At 31.2% G+C, this 24187-nt stretch overlaps 1 protein-coding gene across 7 annotated transcripts in view; it reads right to left on the bottom strand.

The window, feature by feature from the left end:
* ATP8A (ATPase phospholipid transporting 8A1) overlaps positions 1 to 24187 on the bottom strand; it is a 139048-nt gene that overhangs the window by 13322 nt on the left and 101539 nt on the right. For 6 of the 7 annotated variants that reach the window (XM_088261697.1, XM_088261695.1, XM_088261692.1 and 3 more), the window contains 19 exons: positions 23089 to 23218; positions 22189 to 22372; positions 21796 to 21956; positions 20652 to 20849; positions 19538 to 19815; positions 19341 to 19450; positions 18441 to 18798; positions 17541 to 17714; positions 16579 to 16748; positions 15998 to 16129; positions 15279 to 15437; positions 13933 to 14130; positions 13690 to 13848; positions 12992 to 13128; positions 12214 to 12334; positions 11337 to 11528; positions 10275 to 10393; positions 9720 to 9854; positions 6922 to 7023 (listed from right to left, as the gene is read on the bottom strand). In XM_088261697.1, the coding sequence (XP_088117823.1) occupies positions 6922 to 7023; positions 9720 to 9854; positions 10275 to 10393; positions 11337 to 11528; positions 12214 to 12334; positions 12992 to 13128; positions 13690 to 13848; positions 13933 to 14130; positions 15279 to 15437; positions 15998 to 16129; positions 16579 to 16748; positions 17541 to 17714; positions 18441 to 18798; positions 19341 to 19450; positions 19538 to 19815; positions 20652 to 20849; positions 21796 to 21956; positions 22189 to 22372; positions 23089 to 23218 (3217 nt within the window). Of the gene's footprint in view, positions 1 to 3236; positions 3743 to 6921; positions 7024 to 9719; positions 9855 to 10274; positions 10394 to 11336; positions 11529 to 12213; positions 12335 to 12991; positions 13129 to 13689; positions 13849 to 13932; positions 14131 to 15278; positions 15438 to 15997; positions 16130 to 16578; positions 16749 to 17540; positions 17715 to 18440; positions 18799 to 19340; positions 19451 to 19537; positions 19816 to 20651; positions 20850 to 21795; positions 21957 to 22188; positions 22373 to 23088; positions 23219 to 24187 lie in introns of those variants that run through there. The other variant, XM_088261694.1, reaches the window with a different exon arrangement.

The raw sequence follows: 24187 nt of genomic DNA, 5'->3' as shown, positions 1-24187 counted from the left end.
TGCATAAAATAATATTTTTATCAGTCATAATAACAAAATAAAAAATACATATCTGAGGCACGGCTGTCCAAACTCAAAACACAGTAAGGGACATTTTTTTTGTAGTATGTTTTTTTTTGCATTTTTGGACTAAGTAGATTCTACTTAGTCCAAAAATGCAAAAAAACGTACTACAAAAAAATGTCCCTTACTGTGTTTTAAATTTGGACAGCCGAGCAGCTCTGGAGATGGTTCATAAAATTAATAATTTTGATTTCACTGATGGGATCAATTGATCCTTTAAAAACGTAATTTAAGGCGTTTTTATTATTATTACTATTTATCTATTTTTTCCTTTATTTGCTTCCTTCTGTTCCTGTTTTTGACTACAATTTCGTTGTTGCGTTGATTTTGATACGTTTTTTTTTTTTAACTATATTTGCACAATATATTAACTATGATTTATTTAAATTGCTTTACTTAGCAAATGTTTGCCTTTTTGTAAAAAAAAACTGTTTTCGGTAAATTTAGTTTTTGTCATAGTCATGCGAGTTTCTCGTATTTGCACTAAATTTATGTAAACACAAAATAAAAAAAATAATATTTTAACCTTCCTTAACACGGGCCATGTGGTCTCAAGGAGTTAAAACACATGTCAACTATACATATATGTTTATTTATAACGAAATATAAAATATATCAAATTTTTTAATATATTATAACTGAGCCAATCGCCACTTGCAACTTCTCAATGACCCTCGGGATTATGAGAATTTAAAGTAATGTAAATATTTTCAATTTTAGTGACCGTCTTCAGGGCGCTTAAAATTAACAAGGTCTATTACTGAATCGTATCATGCGAATTTATTTAAATAATATTGTAAATATAGGAAATTCATATTTAACTCGAAAAATGCATTTTTATTCAAATATAGGAGGCGCAGTAATAAATAACTACGGTTGTGTATCAACAAAAACAGAAATTTTACAAAATAATTTTTCCTGTTTTGGTATTGATATACTTAATACACGTGGGAATTAATAATTTAAATATCATGTATTTTTCACATCTACCTTCCCATTCTTAACTATCTTACCTGCAGACAAGCAGATTTAAAAAAAATAAAGTGTGATAAATTATATTGATCATTTGGTTATTTTGGCTTTAATTCACATAAACGGATTTGTATATCTGCAATACAGGAATGATATTAAATTTTTTTTTAATTATTTCAATTTAAAATTATTTTCATAATTCAAAGAATTTTCCACAGAATACAATTCGCAGTTGACCTGATTAATAATCATTATGTTAGAAATGCATATGGTGTGATTTTCTTTCTGTACATTGAATTAAACTTTGAAATTATAGCAATAAAATGGAACCATACTTCACTCAAGTAATGGCGTTTGTAGAATCGTAATACTCATGGTACTATGATCCTATAATGGTGCAATATTGAGATCAAACAACAGCTGCATAGAGTAATAATGCGAAAAAAAAATCAAACTTGAAGAAAAACCATTGGTGCCTTACTAAAACATGTGAATACACTCAGTGAGTGAAAATCACAAAAACTCTGTTTAAAATAAGAATAATAAAAATTTGGTATAAAATCAATCAGCCGTGTAACACTCAAAAATAAATCCTAGCTTTAAATGTTTTTTTAAAAGAAACATTGATGAACCAAAAACCCTATATAGAAAAGAATACTAAAAATCACAATGAATAAAATAAATCCTAGTAAACAAGAATACTAGTTACAAAACGAGAATTAAACTAATGGAGCTGTTAAGGTACTTGTGAAAAATTATCAACAAATATGAAAAACACATTATGTTTTTGAAATATTAACTATGTTTGTAATTATTTCGTATTCGAAATCCATATTTTTCAAATTATGATATTTATATTATTACCACTATTTTGGATTATTAACTCATTTCATATTTTAAAGATAAATTCTATGTTTGCTTCTAACACCCTCATATACGTTAATTTCATATTTTAATATTTACCCATTTAAAAAATTAAATTTTCAAACAATTTTTTAAAAATATATATATATATAATTATTATTTAACTGCTTTTTTATTCAGTTCATTTTAATTTACTATTTACATAAATAATTTTATTATGTAACGCTTTATTTATTCTCTTAAGAAAAATTTTCTTAATTTATTTCCATATACACCTTTCGGAATGTTGATTGTATCCGCTTATCCCCATTCTCCATAGGCAAAAAAATCCAAAAACAAAAAAAAACTTTATAGAAATGGAATTGGATAGAATTTTTAAATACTATTTTTTTAAATGAGTTGAAAAATTTAATATCACTAAAACTCTGTACACTCAATCTGGGTGTCTTATCACATTTTTAAAATCCTTTTGTTATAATTGTGAAAATTATCATTAAATACTTCCGTCTGATGATATTGTATGAATTAACAGGTTAACTCGAATACCATTGAAAGTTCTTAAAATATAAATATATTTTTTATGGTTTAAGTAATCAAATTAAAAATATGTTAGATCACTGTTCAGCAAACTTTTTCTATTTAAGGTACACCTACCAAATTAAGAAATTTCAGAGGTGCATATTTACCATATTATGGTAACATATTTAACATATTATGTTTACTGCGAAATGTGAGCCTACTTAACTTGAGCACAGGCAATCAAAATTTGGAGCAATTGTGTTATTTTCACAAAACTAGACTTTTTTTCCACGGCACGCCAACTAATCACCACGTTACACCAGTGTGCCGTGGCACACTCTTTGCGGAACAATGTGTTAGATAATGCATTTATCAAAGTTACTAACAATAATTAGTCTATCTAGCGTTATAAGAGAGAGATAATAATTGCTTACTAAAATAATTAATTTTTGATCAGTTATCATTGTACCACAAGTTCAAAGCCACCCAGATTGATTGTAATAAATTTTTAATAAACCATCAGTGTAAAGGTAAAACTCATTTCATACAAAACGGTGTCCCAGATCTCATATTACCATATTAAAAATGTTATTACATATTTGCCATTAATATACATACAAAGCAGAATTTGAAGGCATCGGGAATCAACCCCTGATGAATAATAAATCCCCTAATTTTCAAAATTCAACAACAAAAGCATTCCCTAAGGTCTCATTTTAATATAGAATTTTGCATAACAATATTATTTTTTACAGCGCTGATTCTAAAAATAAAACTGAATACATAATTCAAAAGCTCCTACTAATTTTTCATAATTATTTATTTATGCTTTTACTCATTTGCGAGTGATTGTAGTTTAAATTATTTTAATCAAATAAAACCTAAATGGAATAAACCCATAAATCCTTAAACAAAAAACAAATAAAAAAATGTGCAAATGGCCAAAATTATATGTTTTAAAACTGATAAAGTGGGATCTGGGCCACCATTCTGTAATTGTAATTGGTGGGAAATATGAACCTTTGAAAAAATCTTGATAAAACACCAACTTACTTTAAACAGGTTGCTAAAACTATATAATTAGGTAGTAATGTATTGCATCATCTCATTGTGCATTAGAGTCCCGAGTGACATAACCCTTAATAATCACAGATTGGAAGGTTTTCATCATAGAGTGTCGCCGTTAGGGTGGCGCGTGTGAGCCGCGAGGGGCCTAGCCAGAGAGACCCTTTGGTGGGACTCAAACAGGGTGCTCCGGTACGTGGGAAGAGTCCTGATGGGGGCCACGGAACTCCTCCGGCGCCACGGTCGCCACTTCAGTGAGCTGGGGTACAACCAAACCACAATGCACCACTTCACATTATGACGGCATCGCCACTTCATTGACAAATTATGAAAACTCTCCACGTTATTTTTGTTTGTAAAATTTCTAAATATTGACACGATTAATAATGTTGTAATTTTATAAAAGCTATAATTTATCATAGCGTTTTAGTTTTAACGCAATCAACCAGTACAGCTGGATTTGTGAAAAAACTATTTAGTTTATGTTGTCAATTTTATTTTATTATTTATAAGTTTAATCTCGAATATAAAAAAAAGATTAATCTATATATTGTTTGCTCCTCCCAATGTTTCGGTCACCATTATGGGGGCCATTTTCTGGTCACTAAGGTACTGCAATTTAATACCATAGCACCTTGAAATTTAGCTCTGTAATGATAGCCTAAACTTCTGGAGGAAACAATACTATCATCAACAGTGACAGTGAAAATTTACGGTATTCCATAATATTTTACATTAAAAATTAAGATTTACAAAATTTATCAATTGAAAATACATTACACAGCAATCAGAAGACTTTGGTAAGAAAGACTTTGTGGATCCATTTATTAAAACGACCTTGATGGACAAACACTAACCAATCTTTGACCAATGCTGTCCAACTAAAATTATATGTGAAAAAAAAATCCTCATAGACCCATAAAATTAATTTGAAGGTCACCCCAACATATTAGGTAATTTCAAATATGTTTTAAATGATTTATAAAATTGTGAATATTTTCAGCATTTGTCAAATGAGGAATTAATACCGTATAAGTGTACAATTTCAACTGTATAATTAAATCTTAAATAACTTAAACTAGAGGTGTTTGGAAAACCGAGCGTGGTAATATGTGGAGTCATTGTATGGCCGTAATTTTTGAAAAATTCCCAATCCCTTTTTTAACGGAAAAAGCGAATGTTCACACTCTACAAACTCAATGTAATGGTAACACGACATTCATGATGGATAGTGCACAACAGAGCATGCAAATTAAAATATAAATAATTCAAAATCAATATAATAAGATGAAATAAGTACAACATGAAATAATCTACGTAAAAAAATAAGGAAAAATACATCATGCACACATTGTTACTATGATTACTATTATCTACTACTGTAATAATAATATATAACAATTCTGATCAATTAAATAAACAATTTACGATATAATTTATATTTGAAGCACTAACTTTGTGATTTTCCATTTTATAATTAAAATGTAACTTTGTTTTAAAATCACTATAAATACTTTATTATAACTTAATTATAATGTCTACCGGTTTCGAAGCTAACCGCTTCTTTATCAAGTCTTGATAAAGAAGCAGTTAGCTTCGAAAACGGTAGACATTATAATTAAGTTATAATAAAATATTTAAAGTGATTTCAAAACAATGTTACATTTTAATTATAAACAATTTACTATTCATTTGAAATACTATATTGTGTACCTCATATATACTTTTAAGTTCATATTTAAAATGTAGAAAAAATACAAAAAATTCTGTATATATTACATACATTATCTAAAAAAATCTCTATATATTACATACATTATCTAAACTCAATACCGAAGACTTTCAATTGATCGAGATTACTTAAATCAGAAATTGGCTCAGCCGGAATATTTGAAAAATTTCAGATACATACAAAGCAATTTTATATATAGTTTTGAAGAAAGATTTTGCCATTTATTTGTGTCCATCGAAACAAAAACAACTACAGGTTATTTTATTTTGAATATTGAAAGCATTAACTTTGTGGACCATAGTGATATATTATTTTGAGAAATAAAAAAAACGTTGTTTTTTGATCCACTCACATTTTTATTAAAAACCAACTAGTTTCGGCAACAACCTGTTGCCCTCTACAGGGTTTAACAGTCATAAAATAAACCCTGAGGAAGGCAACTAGTTGGTTTTTAACAAAAATGTAAGTGGATCAAAAAACAAAGTCTTTTTATTTCTCAAAATAATACATTTAACAGTTATTTTGTCAAAACAACTGTCGATTTAAATGGGCTGAAACCGAGAAATCAAAGATTTCCAAATATATGCGCCTCTGGACAGGTGACTATAAAAATGTGAATTTTTAATATTTTAAGATTGATTGGAAAATTCATTTGACCAGTATTTTTTTAATGATGTACCCTGGTAAGTCGAAAGTATATTTAGATTTTTTTTAAATATATTGGCTAAACCACTCTCCGGTTGAAGCAATCCAGGTTGTATGCTCTTGTAAATCCAAACAATTACATGTTTACTAAATTTACACTGACATATTTACATAGTGATAATTATGTACATATCTTTTTTTAGAAGATTGATGACGTTCATAAGATAAAATGTTTTGTTGGTGTTAAAAGTTCAATGATTATTTCTTTCATCGATAAAGCATTTTGAAAAGTTATGCAAGTAATCAGACATAGAACAAAATAAGAAGCTAATATTTATGCAATAAATGGTGTAATGTAATATATTGTAAAAAAATTAATTGATTTAATAACATTATTCAGAGATTTTATTAGGTTAATAAAGAGAAAACAATAAGTTCAATGGAATGCTTGCCTTGATTTTAATAAATATGGTATGAACTTTTTTACGTGCATCTTTCAGAGAAGACCATTTGACAATAAATAACATTTACTGTGAAATGGTTACAATTGACAATAAATGTAATAATTACATTGTTTTATTTTATATTCTTATGTATGAACATCTCAAGTAGTAAAAAAAACACTTTTTCTATTTGAAACTGAAATATGTACATATTTACATATTCAATTATGAAACCTATTATCCATTATCTCAGGTTTAAAATTAATTTAGAACTAAAAAACCATCTCCTACATTTGCACGAGATTTGATATATGTATTACTTAATATGTATCGCCAAAAATAAATCGTGGAAAAGCTTTATTTTAGATGCTGTGGCAAAAATAAATCAAATGAAACCCTTTGAGCAATGGTTAAAATTAGGATAGTTCAAACTACAAGTAAAATTTAGTTTTGTTTCACCATATATTGCATTGTTAGTTTAGGCAAAGGACCTAGCTACCAATTAACCGGACTAAGCAAAGTACACCTGTAAAATATTATTGTAATGGTCTTCTCCGCATAAAAGTGCTCTCTTTATTTTAAAGAACGAGTGCAAAAAGAACAATGAAATAAACTTACGAATGGCGGTGTTGATTGCTCAAGATTTCTTCAGGATCAGCTTTGCGGATTTCACTTTCTCTCACGGCTTCTGTTAAACTTTTGAAGGCGGAGTTGTGAATCCTGTATCAAAAATAAATATTTGTGACCTTATCCATAATGCAAAATAAAATACAATGTGTACTAGAAAAAAAATTATGACAAAACAAAAATATGTACATCTTTTCTACTACAGAAAATGAACTCTGAATTTACCAGGATAATTTAGAAAAATAAATAGGCAATTCAAACACATAAAAAATTAGATCATTTTACATATGAGTATATATGTATCATAACATTTATAAACATACAAAAAAAAACAAATGAGAGGGCATATAACCTTTACATTATTTCAAAGATCTCTCTAGGGATAGCAGTATTTACTATTTCTATGGTATCTTATCTTGATCTGCTGTAGAATTTCTTAACATTTGCAGATACACATGCATATTGTTTTGAAGATTCGACTGTTACCAGCCCAACGGGTGTGAGGGTTGGTGTGCTATTTTTCAAAAGACACATTTGAAGCGCTATAACTTTGTTAAACGGCTATGTACATTAACCCATTGCACCACTAATAAAGATGACATCATTTGTTCATACAGTACAGTATTTAATTTAGACACATTTTTTATTACAATAACATTAAGACTAAATTATACACTAAATAAAAAAGGTAAAACAACAAAGCATATTTTTTCTTTTTAATTTTTTAACAAAAATGTTAATAATATTAGTATATAACCACTCGGTGAGTGGTATATAAATATAAGTAAAAGTTTTCAATGTTTTAAAAATTTTAAAGTGAAATTTCCATACTAGTATTCCATATATATATTTCCATAAGTAAAAATGACTAACCACAAAGTAAATGCTTTAAATATTAATAATATTGAGAATAGCATAATTTTTTATTTGTTTGTAAGCTAGAACATTATGGCTCATCCCCAGGTAGTTATGGAAGTGTGTTCAGTTCAGAGTTGTGAAAGCTATCGTCATTCAGTTTTAATGTTAAATCACTCAAAGACAAGCTGGCGAATTGCCGAGTCAGCGACAAATTGACCAAATTAACGGCGATTGGAGGTTAATGATTGTGATTTTCGTAATATCTAAATTATAAAAACATATTTATTTCCATAATTACTGTTAAATAGTATAGCAACATATTGCTCACTCCTTTCAACAACGTCATTTATCAAAAATTGTCAAATTTCAGTTGTGCATGTTTTCGGAATGCCCAGAAAATGTACTATAACCCAGCAAAAGCGGCATATTTTTAACAAAATATTTACCCGCTACATGGCAGAAAGTGTTGTTTTTGCATTTTGAAGAAAAGGTATTGTTTAATTATTTTTTTAAATATGCTAAATATTTTTCAAATGGAGAAAAAGCATTCAGGTTTTACCTAAAAAGATCTATTGCACAGTAAAAAGTTCAATAAGTGGCTTGATGTTTATTTTTAATATATTGTATTATATTTTTAAACTTTTAAAACAATCTCCTGAAAAATAGAGTTTTTTGATATGTGACGTTGTTGAAAGGAGTGAGCAATATGTAACGCTACAACTGCTAAACCGAGATTCTATGTACTTAGGGCTACAAAAATTATAAAAGTGAATTTACAGAAAGCATTGAAATTCATATGGAGTTAGTATTGGCTCTTCTTCTTGAATCCAACAGATACCAAAAAGATTGGGAATTGTCGGTGCTCACAGCGAACCTATCACCGGGATTGGACGTAGCTCTTCCAGCAGGAATGCACGCCGCTGCGTGGGGCCAGAATAATTCCACAATGCCGCGGATCCAGAACAGGGGGGAATCAAAGGGGAATAGGCTGGGAAGGAAATGAAAGGGGTTCATAGATTAGGATAAAACAAGGAATTAAAACAAGGACAAAAGAAGGAACATAGATTAGGATAACAATTAGATTTAAAAAATGTCTTCACACATTGTATGCAGGGGTCTAAAAACAATAGACTTTAGCCGGAAGCGGGCGTTTTTTGGCAATTAGTGCAAAAATATACAACTTTCTTAAAATCAGCACAACTTCTAAACCAAACAATATTTTTGATTAGAATTTTTAAAGAAATTATGCGTAATGTTTGGTAATCATAAATAAAATAATAAACAATCTGATTATGTTATAATTTCACCATATTTCTAAGCTGAATATAAACACCAGTTATCAATTTGGTAAATGGAACTACACATTTTTTCAATTTGAAATATTCCCCGTAAAAGATATCATGGTTATTCTTTCCATAAAATTGAAAGATAGCTTGTAACATAAATAATAAAAATATAAGAATATAAATTATATGATAAAGAATAATTATTTAATGTCTATCTGGATTGAATGTCAGGGGATGATTTTATTGTTCTATGAGACTGTTGATTTTTTGTTTATTAGCACAAACTTCTACTTTTATCTGTCAACGAAGGAGAACTAATGATAATTTGTTGCGGCGTTATTATTCCACGCCAAAAAACAAACCCGTTTTATGTCGTGTCCCACAAACAACCGACCGTCCGTAAAATAAGCATTTTCCGGGTCCCACCTTCAACCCACAGTTTGCAATAAACGACATTTCCCATTTCCCGCATACAATGTGTTAATAAAACTCACTTTACTCAATTCCTTAAAACATTATGTGCCCTGATGATGAGCAATAAAATTGATGTCACATCAGGTTACTGACACTCGTTGATGTAACAATGGGTAAAAAAAACATACAAACATACAAAACAAACATACCAAAAATAAAAAAAAATCTTACACTTTAACGGCAACATCGGGAATGATGATAGCCAAAGGAATAAGAATGAGTCCCATCCAGAAAGCAGGAGATGAGAAGAGCATGGAATCCATTCCCAGCATCACAGCTCCCAGACCAAGTGTAGGCCAAAAATGACTGAAAAACAGAAATTATAGTGTCAGCTAGTGTGATTTCACATTTGTTTGTTGCCAGACTGAAGCACCTACTTAATGTAGGAAGAGCATAAAATTTAAATAAGGAACAAAATATGAAAACACATTGTGTTGCAATACTGAATAAAGTAGGTACCTACATAAGTATGAGAAAATTTGAACAAAATATGAAAATACAGTGTTGCAATACCGAATAAAGTAGGTACCTACATAAGTATGCAAAAATTTGAATCCAGATCAAGATATTGCCATATTGGAAAAGCGCCTATGTAACAACTTTTTTTTAAAGTGAGTTTTCTAGTTTTTATATTATTTTATCAGCAAAACATAGAATAATGAAGTCTTGCATTTTTTAGTAAATAATGAAAATTTTGCTATTTGAATACTGCAATAATGATCTCACCTGTATATTAAAACGAAAATAAACCACATGAGAAGTGAACCCCAAATCGCTACGTGAGTGAGCCATGTCCAAGAGTTAGTAACAAGTCCGGCTTTGAAACAAACAGTCATCACCACGTACTGAAAGAAAAAACATCAAATTTAACTTATGGTATTTAGTTTTCGTGTTTTATCATAAATATTAAATGCATTTATCATACTCTTCCTTTCACAAGACATGCCACATTTATAAGGCATTAAAAAGGCAACCAAGCAGGAATTTTAAATGTTGTATTTATTAATGCTTTAATGCTTTTTTATGTTTAAAAATTAGGAAAAGCGTAGATTGTATTCACTATTTTTCCACGAGTATAATTAAAGATGGTATTCCTAAGTAGGGAAGACCATATCCTATTATGAATCAATTTGTCAAGTTGTGGTGAGATAATGGGCCAACACAGTTTAGGAAATAGAGAAGTGTAGTCGACCTGCCTTAAAGCCAGCTGATACAGCTGTCAATGAGTGTATGTATTGTTGCAAACACATAGGTATTATTGCATCATCCATTTCCCAACTTTACAACTCATGAAAATTCATTAAAAAACAAATCGCTCACTCCTTTCAAGAACTTCATAAATCAAAAAACTTGATTTTTCAGGAGAACGTTTTTAAAGTTAAAAAAGAAATCACAATGTATTAAAAATAAACACCAAGCCACTTTTTGAACTTTTTACTGTGCAACAGATCTTGTTAGGTAAAACCTAAAGGTTTTTTCTCCATTTGAAAAATATTTAGTATATTTAAAAAAATTATTAAACAATACCTTTTCATCAAAATGCAAAAACAACATTTTCTGCCCTGTAGCGGGTAAATATTAAGTTAAAAATATGCCTCTTTTGCTGGGATATAGTACATTTTCTGGGCATGCCGAAAACATGCACAACTCAAAATTCACGATTTTTGATTTATGACGTTCTTGAAAGGAGTGAGCGAAATATGCCAGCCTCTGCAACAGCCACTCAAAGGCAGTCACACGTTAAGAGAAGCTACTTGTAAAAAATAACCTAAAAAATGTTAGACTCACTGTATAAACATAATTGCCCATCACAAGATATCCACCATCTCTTCCGTTGCCCCATAGAATATGATTTTGGGAGACAAACATCGGTAACCAAAACAGGAAAACCGAATGAATAAGAGCATTGAATACCCAAATCCAAAATACTTTAACGTTGAATAGAACGCCACGTTGAGAAGGTGCGTACAATCCGGGATGCTAAACAAACACAAAAACATATGAGAATACTTAGAATATAATACATCAAATTATTTACATAAATAAATGTGATAATCTGAAAGGCGTAAAAGAGGATAATAAAAAAAACGATGCCATGTTGTGTTTTTTTTAAATGAATTAATATAGAGGTTAAAACATCAACTCCAAATTAGATGCGTACTTAAAAAATTATATTTTAATACTTATTTTAACTTGATACATTCCGAATTGACTACAACTACTACTACTAACAACTGTTCGAAATAACACATATATAAGGTACATATAAACTTCTGTAACCAATAGATTCATAAGAAAACATTTTTCTAATCAAATCAAAATCTTCTCTTGCTTCTTTCAAATTTATTTTTAGTCTACAATTTTTTTGTGCAGTATTTTTTTGTGCGTATTTAATTTTTGTACGCTAATTGTAAACAAAAAATTTTTATTTTTTTTTTTTTTTTTTGTTTTTGTTTTTTTTTTTTTTTTTTAATTGTAAACATGTTAAGTAGCTAGGTTGCACTTTGAGGTACTCAGTAACTTTTAAATAACTAAATGTTTTAATCACATACGTCAAAAGTTACTAGTCGAGCACTGAACAAAAAACTTATCCACATTTTAGCTCTTTTGTAAAATTACACGTATTAAATTCCAAAAAGGGTCATGTATAATGTATAATGTATACCTTTAACATAGTTTCCGCTGAACAAACTTTATCGAATATACCCATGGCAAATGGGGGCATAGCGGTAAAAGCCACATTATAAAGACCGATAGTCCACCTCTCAAATAGAATCTGACCCGACCTAAAAAATAAACAGACATGTGTAAAAATAAATTACTGGATATACATAGATAACATTGTAAAACAAAGAATAGATCAGATCAAATACAAAATGCAGCTCCAGTTGGTGAGAATTTTGCTAACATATCGCTCACTCCTTTCAAAATGTAATATATCAAAAATCCTCAATTTTCAGTTGCGCATGTTTTTGGAATGCCCAGAAAATGTACTATATCCCAGCAAAAGTGGCATATTTTTACCTTAATATTTCTTCGCTACAGGGCAAAAAGTGTTGTTTTTGCATTTTGAACAAAAGTTATTGTTTAATTATTTTTTTAAATATACTAAATAATTTTCAAATGGATAAAAAACCTTCAGGTTTTACCTAAAAAGATCTGTTGCCCAGTAAAAAGTTCAACAAGTGGCTTGATATTTATTTTTAACACATTACATATAATTTTAAACATTGAAAACGATCTCCTGGTAAATCAAGTTTTTTGATATATGATGTTGTTGAAAGGAGTGAGCGATATGTTTATTTGAATTTAGAACCGATATGGTCTTAATTAGTATATTGCAATCCAGTCTGACTAATAATACTTGAGTTTTTTTAAATTTCTATTTTAAGCCCTAAAACATTGAAAAGTTGATTTATTTTAAAATAAATAAAGGCACTCACCAACCAGAATAAATAGCAAACCACAGTTCAATAACATAAAGACAGATGTTTTTGTAGAAACTATATAAAATTAGTTTGCACATTCTGCTGTAATTCCATGCACCATGAACCAAAAGCAATCGCAGCAGGAATCGGAACTGAAAAACAAAACAACCATGTCATTATAAACCATTCAATATATATATATATTTTTTAACGGGAGTTGCATAATTTTTAACGATTCTTATAATGATTATCAAATTGACCCAAAATTTTCAGAACTACCACCAATTTTAAAAAGCCAATACCAAATTATGTTATCATTACCAATAGATTTAAAAAATCATTATAAAATGGTAAGCAAATAGTTTGTTTTCTGATTGTAAAGTGTTTTTATTATTGACTTTTTTTTAAATAAAGATTGATATCTAAAAAATTAAAAGTTTTACAATAAGAACTACAATATGTCTGTGGAAAGATGCCTTCCAATAGCGGCGCTGAGGCTTGTTACCCAGCAGGCTGCTTCTCCCGCAGGAGAACAAAGAGAAGGTTATCGATTCTCTCTGCCTACCCCTGCGGAAATAGCGTGATGGTTAGTTACTTATAAGAACTACACAAGGACTTTCTACTATTTTCTTATCCATTTTGCCAGACTGCACCTAGATAAGCAGCGAATAATTGCTTTCTATATATGATTCGCCAATGATACGGATACATACCTGAGCTATACTATAGTCTGATGCGCAAACTGCTTGCAGCCCTTCCATTCCCGATATCCCCACCCCGACAGCCGCACGCTGAATCATGGCCACATCATTGGCACCATCTCCAATTGCCAGAGACACAGACTGGGTATGTTGTGACACCAACTCGACAACCTATCAAATGGCATATTCATCAGTCAAACAACTTCTAAAACATGGCCGTTGAGGTTAAAGAAAATGAGCAGTAAAGAATTATACCTCTGCCTTCTGTATTGGAGAAACTCGGCAACAGATAGCCACCTTACAGGATATACAGAGGTCCAGGAACTCGGTTCTAAGGTCACAACTAAGGGCGTACTTTAATGTTTTACCATCAATAATTAGTGCAATTTCATTTTGCTTCTTTAGGTTGTCTCCCAAATCCGCATTGTGCCTTAGAATAGTTTCTCTAGTGTTCTGAAAAAGAGTTAGTGAGTAATTAGTGAAATATCGTTGGAATTTACAGAAAGAGTGTGTACATATCATAAATGCATATCTTTGTATATTAAGAGGTTTATATATTACATACTATATATTATTAATTGATAATTTAATACCAGTAACTGAATACCTAAATATATTTATATATTCTTCATACAGTTTACTTACTATTACATTTTCTTGTACATGCTATTCTTTATACAAACATCTTTTTCTTGTACATAGGTACCAAAACTAATTTATTTTTAATTAATGTTTTACTTAGTAAATACCACTATTTCTTAAAATCTACTGTGACACATGTTTATAACAATATGACAATGACTAAAGCCTCCCCCCTATTGTCTATGTTTCCACTAATAAGAAATAAAAAGAAAAAATTAAAATTAAATAAATAAATAAAAATAAGATACAGCTCCTACCCCCTCTTCAACCTTCAATGTCTCAAGGACCTAACTCTAAAATTTAGAATTAGCTTCCCATACGGTGTTTGAAAATGATACGGAATGCATCGAAACACGTGTCACAGTAGATTTTAAGAAATATTGGTATTTACTAAGTAAAACATTAATTAAAAATGGATAGATTTTACCACAAAGTGACTGCCAAATCAATTAATGAGATAAAACTAATTTGGTATGAGTGGTGAAGGTTTGTACCTTTTAGACCTGTATGGATAAGTGGTCAAATAGTACATCAACATATTAAAAAACCTCTACTTTTATAGGCTCATCTGCAGGTAGGATAGTAAGAAAAGGAAGGTAGATGTGACAAATACATCACAAACACCTAGACTAATTGAAAATAAATCTTTCTTGAATTTATTTTGCAATTGGCGAGAATCAAACCCACAATTTTTGTGTACGCCCAAAACGCCGTTTTGGGCGTACACAACTACACCACAGCGCCTGTCAATTTAATTTAATTTAAAAATCACTCAATGTAATTTAAGTATCATTGTTTTCGAAAAGACATGTTATTTTTTTATATTTATAGGTTATATATATACATATTCATGATATTTTACTTTTCAGAAGATTTTTTTAATGCATGTTTTAGTTTTAAGATGCCCTTCAGAATGTATATGTATTTTATTTTCCATTGGATAAAAGGTGTCGACTTACATCTAAACTATCTTCGTTCAATATTAATAGTGGCATCCCTTGAACTATCAGCCGTGCGGAATAACCAATATTGATAGCAGTCTCTTGTTTGTCTCCGGTTAAGATCCAAACATTTATATCAGCCTTTATTAGTGCCGCTATGGTTTCAGGTACGCCATCCTAAAACAAAAGATCAAATAAATAACTAAATCATTGAATAAAAAAATAAGTAAAGACTCTAATTTGAAATTGAAGGGACTAAAATTTTAAAAATATTTAGTAAGGCAAATTTGAAAATATATAATTGCTCATATTATAATTAATTATAATGTTTACAAAGTAATTTGTATTTTTTTTTTATAAAATAAGATAGCAGTAAATGACAGGAAATTACTATGATTTTCGAAATATTATTTGCTTATTTTTTAGATTTTTTAAAAAAGTCCTTAATGTTTTAATTGTTTTTATTTTATTTATTGTTTTCTTTGTACAAAATTAATTAGAGAGACTAGAGTTTTGAAATATTCATAAATTATGTACAAATTTTAATCAAATATGTTCGATTTAATGATTTTTTACTGTTTTAAAATTAATGAAAGATCCTAATTGCATTTTCTTGGCTTGAAAAGTCATATTTCATCATAAAAATTATGTACAAGTTGCGTACAGTAACCGAGAAAAACGCAAGCAGCAGAACAGCTGTGAAAATGTAAGAAAATTTATTAATGAGAAGACTTTACCTGCAACTTATCTTCAATTGCAGTTGCTCCTAGGAGCCTTAAATTATTCTCAATTAACTTAGCAGCTTCCTCTATCTTCTGTTCTCTGTAGTTCATGGATGTTCTCGCTTTATGATATGTATGCTTCCATTCCTACAAAATCAAACATTTTAAAATTAACTACAAAAAACATTTTAACAGTATAGATTACTAACTACAGTGCAGAGGTTCCCAACTTATCTTTGTTTTTTAACTTAAAAAATGTTGCTTTTATAAAATTAAACAATTTTTTTATGCAAAGAAAGAGCGGGGTTGAAATCTAAATCTAAAAATTCAGTCAGTTTTAATATTACATTCCCCAAAGAGCATTTGATCATTCCAAAATAACTTCAATCACACACAGGGGCCCTCCCCTCCATGTTTAAATTACTTTGATTTATTTTATAGTTCCTGTATAGACTTGAGTTGATACAGAGAAACACCAAACAAAGGATTACATAGTTTTATATATATACTTTTTAAATATAGTTTATATTTATGTATAGTTGATATAGGGATGTAACATGTAAAATCCACATCATTCATAATCGAATCATGTTTACCTCATAAAACTGTATGGGGACATCAGCTACAGCGCAGCAGAGGGTTCTGAGTCCTTCCGTAGCAAAATGCTCCAAATGGCTTAGTGTTATCTCTCCATACTTCTGGCCTTGAGTGCTCAGTCTCTCATAAATAACTGTATCCGCTCCCTTACATAATAACTTGATCTCCCCTTGAAAAACAAACAACATATTATACTAATCTACCAACAAAACATTCCAATTCAAACATAAGGGGGAGACTGATCGGAGCATTTCGTCGTAACATAATGTCATAACATCGCTCGCGGCGAGCATCCGAAACTATGGATGGAGCGCTCGGTTTGCTGTACTGACTGCCTGAATGCTCGCATCGTAACATGTTATGTTAGGACGAAATGCTCCGGTCAGTCTTCACCCTTAGTAGACTGGTCAATATTACACAGTGTATAAAGTATCACCCAGTGACAAGTCATAAGATTAAATGTCCAGACTTCCATATTCCCTTGTTCGGCTCTGTTGAGGCATTTATAAAAAATGTTGGATTTCCCCTGCGTTTCCTCAAACTAATGTATGGAAAATTGTTGCATGACAGAAATAAAAATGAAGATATTACAAAGGAATGCAATGCTGAACTAGGGATAGTTGAAAAGATTAAGAAAAGTTCTTTAAGTGGTGTAGACATTTGGCAAATGTGAATGGGAGAACAGAACGAGGACGCCTAAAAAAACTTGGCATGACCAGATAAATCAGAACTCAAAAATCTGGTGGTGTCAAAAGTCTACATAATCGGAGGGCATTTATGACTAAATGTATGGACGTGAAGGAAGTTAGGAATATATGTCAGGACAGAATAGTGCAGCATTCCATCCTCTCTACCCCTGTGGGAAAATGGTGTGATGGTAGTAGTAGAAGTGATTTTTCTCTAAATTACCTTTTTAAAATGTGGTATGTAAGAACACAAAGTTTTTATTATGAAATCTTACCAGTTGGTGTTCTAACGATGACGGACATTCTTTTCCTTGTGGAAGTGAACTCGAGCACATTTAAAATTTCATATTTTTCTCGAACACCCATTATAATAATCTCAACGAAATTCGGAGTTCGGGTGTCAAACACAAAGCCAAACTTGGACGCGCCATACACAAGAGCTCTTTCGTCTGAAAGCATAAATTTCAAATTAAATGGAAACTTCTAGTTAAACTTATTTTTATTACTTTGATATATCATATAGATAGGGTGTTCCATCTGCGAGTTCTTGAGGAACACATCGGAATGCCAGTAAAGGCAACAAAAGCCATGATAAGATGGATATCTCTCTGTAGAGACTAATTTTTTTCACTCCTATGATAAAATTAGCAGACTGTATGAATGCAGCACCATTTTTATAAAATACCACTTCAAAGATGCTTCAATTGAAACTGTGATTTATAAATTAAATGAATGGGAGAAAAAATATATAAAAGCATTTGTGAATAAATAAGTTTAAAATTATGAATGTCCTTTTTTGATGTTCACAGTTATGTATCCGAGAATACATATTTTTGGGCTAAATTATGTAATGAAAAAGTCTATAAATGTGTTTTTAGTATTTGTCTAAATATCACTTTACTTTCACAGATTCAAACTGCTGGCTGAAGAGCGTTCCATGCTATCGAACCCGCCACAGCTGAGGCAATGCTTGCCAAATTTAGATTCCTAGTTATGAGTTAGTAATACAACTTTACCATTAGCAGTCGTATTAGCTGGTGGGAAAAAGCAATAACTGGAGATGAAAGCCAGAGGCAGAAGCCAGCCTAGATAGAGCACTTGTGGAAGATGCGAAATCCCACCCTCGGAAAATATTTATAAAAAAAAAATATATGGGTAATTGATTGAATAATAACCTGGTGAAGCGGCATGATAGTGAATTTCTCCATTTTCATCTTTCTCTGGAATGACAGTGTGACACACGGCCAGCAGCACCATAAACTCCCTTATAACAGCCGCGGTCGGGTGGTTCTGCTTTAGATTCTGGTAAAATATACACTGCTCCAAATCTTCAGGGGAAGATGGTGGACAGTACAGAATCTCCGCTATGGAGCATCTCTTGAACTCCATGACGTTCCGGGTCAGTGTGCCGGTCTTGTCACTAAAGATGTACTTCACCATTCCCAGTTCCTCATTCAAGTTAGACGTCCTCGCCATGGCTGGGGTGTTAGTTTCTGCATGATACATTTCAACATCCATCGAAATGAAAATTGCCTGTGAACAAGCATAATAAAAACATTAAAATTGATTGGCATAAACAAAATTATACCAAAGAGACATTTCAAGTATTCTCAGCATTAGATTAATCTTAATTCAACATTTTTTTTTAACAAAAAATAGGTAAATAAATTATTATTCTCTATGCTACTGAAACATGGACCATAAAAGCAGCAGAAAGGAGAAAAATTGACAGTTCCGAAATGTGGTGTTAAGTCCATTTGCCAGAAACTAAACTTAGATGGCTTGACTTTGGCTAGTGTCTGTACACGACAGATTTTTCAGTTCTTTGGACACATTGAGTGTAGTAATGAGGATAGCCTGGAATGACTGGTTGTGGACCGATCAAGTTGAGGCAGCAGCAGACACCTCGGTGGTTGGAGCGCTACGTGCAGCGAAGTAAAGGGAAAACTGGAGAAGAGTCATTGCTTCCACAAGGGTCACAACCCTCAGTAATGAGGAATAAGATGGAGAAAAAGTGTTATGTCCAAAGAAGAAAAATAATGCTTTCTAAAGATGATAAATAAAGTGTGTATTACCTGCATAAATCGTACGATTTCAGCTGTGACTTGTAGAGATATTGGAATCAAATTGTTGTATAAAATTATAAATGTTAAAAGATTGAAACCAATATTTTTGTTCGCCGTCGCTGTAAACAAAATAGAAAATATATTATAGAAACGTCAATAAAAGAAGTGCGTTATCATTATTTTAATGCCATTTTAATTTTACATACCATTAAGACCGATATACCAATCACTGTCCATCCTATCTCTGGTCCAAAATTCATTGAGGACGGCACTAAGGATGCATAGCACAAGAAGTATCACAAAGAGCATGAGGATCTGAGTGTTGGTGAGACGATCCACCGTGGACCTCTTGAGTGGTGCCTTGGTGGAGTTCCTCATCAGCTTGGAGTCATGGCCCGTATAAATCACCACTCCGAATATCCAGGATGTGTTTCTTAACATGGCACCACGAAGTAACATCTGATCTGGACCCAGAGGTAAAGTCCTGGAAAATCAAATTCGAACGTAAAATGTTTAATTTTCTTGACAAATATAATGATTGTCTAAGTTGTTTTTACTAAGCAAAAGAATTAGTCTGATCTGTAACAAAATTATCATTTCAAAATTAAATTTAAATTTAAAACTTTGGTAACTAGGACTTTGGAGTTACTGTGCCAGAAAAAACAAGATTTAAACATAAATGATTCAAAAGTAAAAATGTGTTTGATAATTTAGAAAACCCTCTGTGCTATTATTTTATCTTCGGCGTGAAGAAAATATCTCTTGGAGTTCAGTTAACTAGATTTATCTAACGTTATAAAATATCGACTAACAAGTAAATTCTGCTCGCTTAATGTCCAGCTCCTTTTTACACCGTCCACATTAATTAAAGATTAAATTAATCGCAGACACAATTGCCGACATCCGGTGTTCAAATAAATAGTGTAGGGGTGCGAGTAATTAACAAATAAATTTATTTTTTAAGATATGCAATGTATGTATTATATTTGTATCAATTTATTACATATTTTTTATAAGCCTTGACAAGTAAAAATTATATTTTTGAATAATATCACATCTTTTCGCTGAAACGAAATTGGCTTAGTGTGCTTTGTTTTTCTTGTTTCATTTTTTGTAATAAGGTTAGGTTAGTTATCGGTGAAGTTATGTAAGACTAGGTTGAAATGATGACTATAATATACTTTTTATTAACAACATTTTGAGTGTGTCCAAATACTTGCTCACAAAATCTGGATTATCTCCAATCACAGGAGTTATTTTCATATTACTTTTTGACATCTCATCAAAGATGAAGAAGAATATGGAAGTCTGGGCATTTACTTTTTATTAAGCTCCTTGAAGTTCCCTGTGAACTCGTAGAGGTGCCGGTTGGGCTGCTCGCACTCTACGGTGGCTGAGAAGCGGGAGAGGTCCCCCGTCTCCAGCAGGCGGGCAGTCTCAGGGTGCGCCTGCCGGATCTTCAGGTTGGTCTCCCCATCCAAGTTGGAAGTCTCGATGAAGGATATGGCTTGGGGCTCACTGCAAAGTTATTTTTATTTACTTAAGTTGACATTTGCAAAAATTTATTATAAAAAATGTCAATAGTCAACACATAAATAACATGAACTAAGCTAGCATTAATATTTCAAGAAAAACACAGTGAAAGGAGCTGACCAAAGTTTCGCTTTCTACCGTTATTTAAATAGCTCAGGATAGAGAAAAATGGAGATCTGAAAAACCTGACGAAGCTGATAGGAAGTTGCAAAAAAACCATATGATGAATATGACTTCTTTTATCTCAATCCTGCGGATTGATCTGCAGCAACAAGTGACACCTCCTTTGCCATTCCGGTCTATTTTTCAAAACCCTCTCCAGCTCCTGATTCGTCGAACAGCCCATGTTCTCGTATAAGTCACAAAGATAATCGCGGTGTGGGCATCCTCTAGCGTTAGTTCCCTTATTATCAGTTGCAGGAAACCCTGCTGTCTCAACATGTGACCGATCCGTTTGGCGCGTCTCTTCGAGATAGATATTCTTTTTATTAGAATATGACTAGTAAAAATAATATCTTTATATTGATATCTCAACAAAGAAAAATAATATGGAATTCTGGATATTTACAGGGCTTATGGCCTATCATAGGCTGACTTTAGCATTAAGCATCACTTTATATACGTGTAACATTTACCATTCTACCCGTGATTGACAACTACAGTACTCAAATTTCAGAAGTTGTATTTATCCTTCAATTCAGAGTTCTCGGCACCATGTATGACTGTGTTGAGTTACCAGAAACCTTTATAAAATGTATGTTAAATTTTTCCAAAATTATTTTACATACCACAGGAAAAAGAATATCTACCTCTGTAATGTACAGTGGGCAAGTTCGACTACCATATGTTTATGTAGTTCTTTTGCTCGTCTTTAAAATTTACAAAATGGGCATTAGCTGTTGATTTTGTGTATAAATAAATATAAATATACCTTGACGACAAGAGAATGAGATCAGCCGGGAAGAAGTCATCTTTCTGCACCTTGCAAATATCCCCAACCTGAAGATGTCTCCATTGAATCTTCTCCCATTGTCCGTTACGCAAAACTTCAATGTCGCGGTGGTTAATTTCATCATCAGCCCTGTGACGTTTCTACAAAAGAAAAAAGAAATACATTTAAACAAAATAAAAAAGTTTGATTCCTGATAGAGAACTAAATGTAACACATGTGTATGTAACTATCGCTCAAAAATAAACGAGGCTGGCGCAGAAGGTAAAGACACCATTGCCAACTTTAAGCACCGAACAGGTAGAAATACCATTCCCGTCCTTGGTGTGTTAACATGACGTTACTTTGCAGAAGATCAAATAACTAAAAAAGTACCCAGTCTTCAGCTATTTCCTTGACAGCGCTGACGGTGAGAATGAAGACTAGCGGAGTGAGGGTGGTCCAGCGTCCAGTGGGCGACACGTCGGGGATCTGCTGCAGCAGCGCTATGAGCAGGAAGAAGCAGTTGGAATACCGCCGGAACTGCTCAAACAGGAAGCACGGCACAAAACTCAGGGTGCTGAAAATAATAAACCATATATTTTTATAAATTTATCACTGAAATAACATTCGTTTTACAAAAATAAAGCAGAATCTATGTGTTCGGTTTTTTCTACTTATATATTTTTTTACTAACAATCTGGTTTTTAGACTAGTCAAATGTCGGTAATGACAAAACTTAATCTTTGGTAATACAGATCTTTATTATTTTAAGAGTTTTATTATTTTTACAAACTTATACCAATTATTTTAAGTAGACTATGTTGAATAATTAAACATTTATTAAAAAAAATACATTTATTTTATTTTAATAAATGTTGAACAAATTATTTAACATTTATTAAAAATTTACAGGAATACGATACAGGAGATTCTTTAATTTCTAGTTTGAAATTAAGCAAAACGGTTTGCATTATGAATATTTGAAGCATTCATTTTGCGTTTAGACAATTCAACAAAATGGTATTTATGTTAGTACTCTATGTAACCACTCAGTGAAATTTAGTTTGACTTATAAAGCATGTGAATAATATTTTGTCAGTGTGTGTCAACAGTACTATGGTAGTGGTGTAAAGTGTTGTTTACACACTGTCGTAGTGCTTGTCCTGACAAAGTAGCGGATATGATTACATACTAATACAACTAACATGAAAAGAACATATTTTGTACAAAGAAGGCATAACTAACATCCGGCAAAGTGCCTTAAATGGCCAGTTATATTACAGTTTACCCAACCTGTATTTAGCAGTGGTAATGTGGTTATTGCAGAATTTGGTCGGTTGTGGTCCATTGACAAAGATGGTTCTGTGATCGCTCGGTCCACCGACTCCTTCAGTCGCTGCCGATGTTGTCGCATCATCTTCATCTGAAACCAAAAATTATAATGAGAATCATAAAAAAAAATCACACGCTTTAGTATTCTAGGGGTTATTTTATGTTCATATATCACTCACTCCTTTCAAGAACGTCATAAATCAAAAATCGTCAATTTTCAGTTGTGCATGTTTTCGGAATGCCCAGAAAATGTACTATATCCCAGCAAAAGCGGCATATTTTTAACTTAATATTTACCCGCTACAGGGCAGAAAGTGTTGTTTTTGCATTTTGAAGAAAAGGTATTGTTTAATTTTTTTTTTAATATAATTAAAAATTTTCAAATGGAGAAAAAACCTTCAGGTTTTACCAAAAAGATCTTTTGCACAGTAAAAAGTTCTATAAGTGGCTTGATATTTATTTTTAATACATTGTATTATTATTTTTTAATACATGGCTTACGACCATCATAGGCTGGTTTAAGTGATCACTTTATTCATGTGTAACATTCACCGATTCTACCCATGATTGACCACCACACTACTCAAATTCTTGGAAGTTCTGTGTGTGTATATATATATATATATATATATATATATATATATATATATATATATATATATATATATATATATATATATATATATAAATGTATATATATATATATATATATATATATATATATATATACATATATACATATATACATATATATATATATATATATATATATTATACTAGAGACATCTATTGGTGAGATGAAAGAACACACTCAAAATGTTGCACTACATTTACATTTCATTTAGTTTTCTTTTCTTATATACCAGACGGTAAAGCACAATACTGGATAATATTTACACATTTAATGACACAACATACACAGTACATAGCGATTCAAAATCATAGGTGAAATACGGAGAGATAAATTCCTAAAATAAAAAGCACAACCAACCATCTCTTTGGAACCTGACAACTTTTGCATAACCATTAATATAATACAAAACACCAATGCTTTTAAAAT

The sequence above is a fragment of the Brachycentrus maculatus genome, unplaced genomic scaffold, assembly GCF_059751285.1.
Source record: "Brachycentrus maculatus isolate JH-2025_06_01 unplaced genomic scaffold, ASM5975128v1 h1tg000166l, whole genome shotgun sequence".
NCBI classification, from domain to species: domain Eukaryota; kingdom Metazoa; phylum Arthropoda; class Insecta; order Trichoptera; family Brachycentridae; genus Brachycentrus; species Brachycentrus maculatus.
The sequence above is the reverse complement of the archived record's forward strand: the minus strand, read 5'-3'. Positions and strand labels throughout refer to the sequence as shown.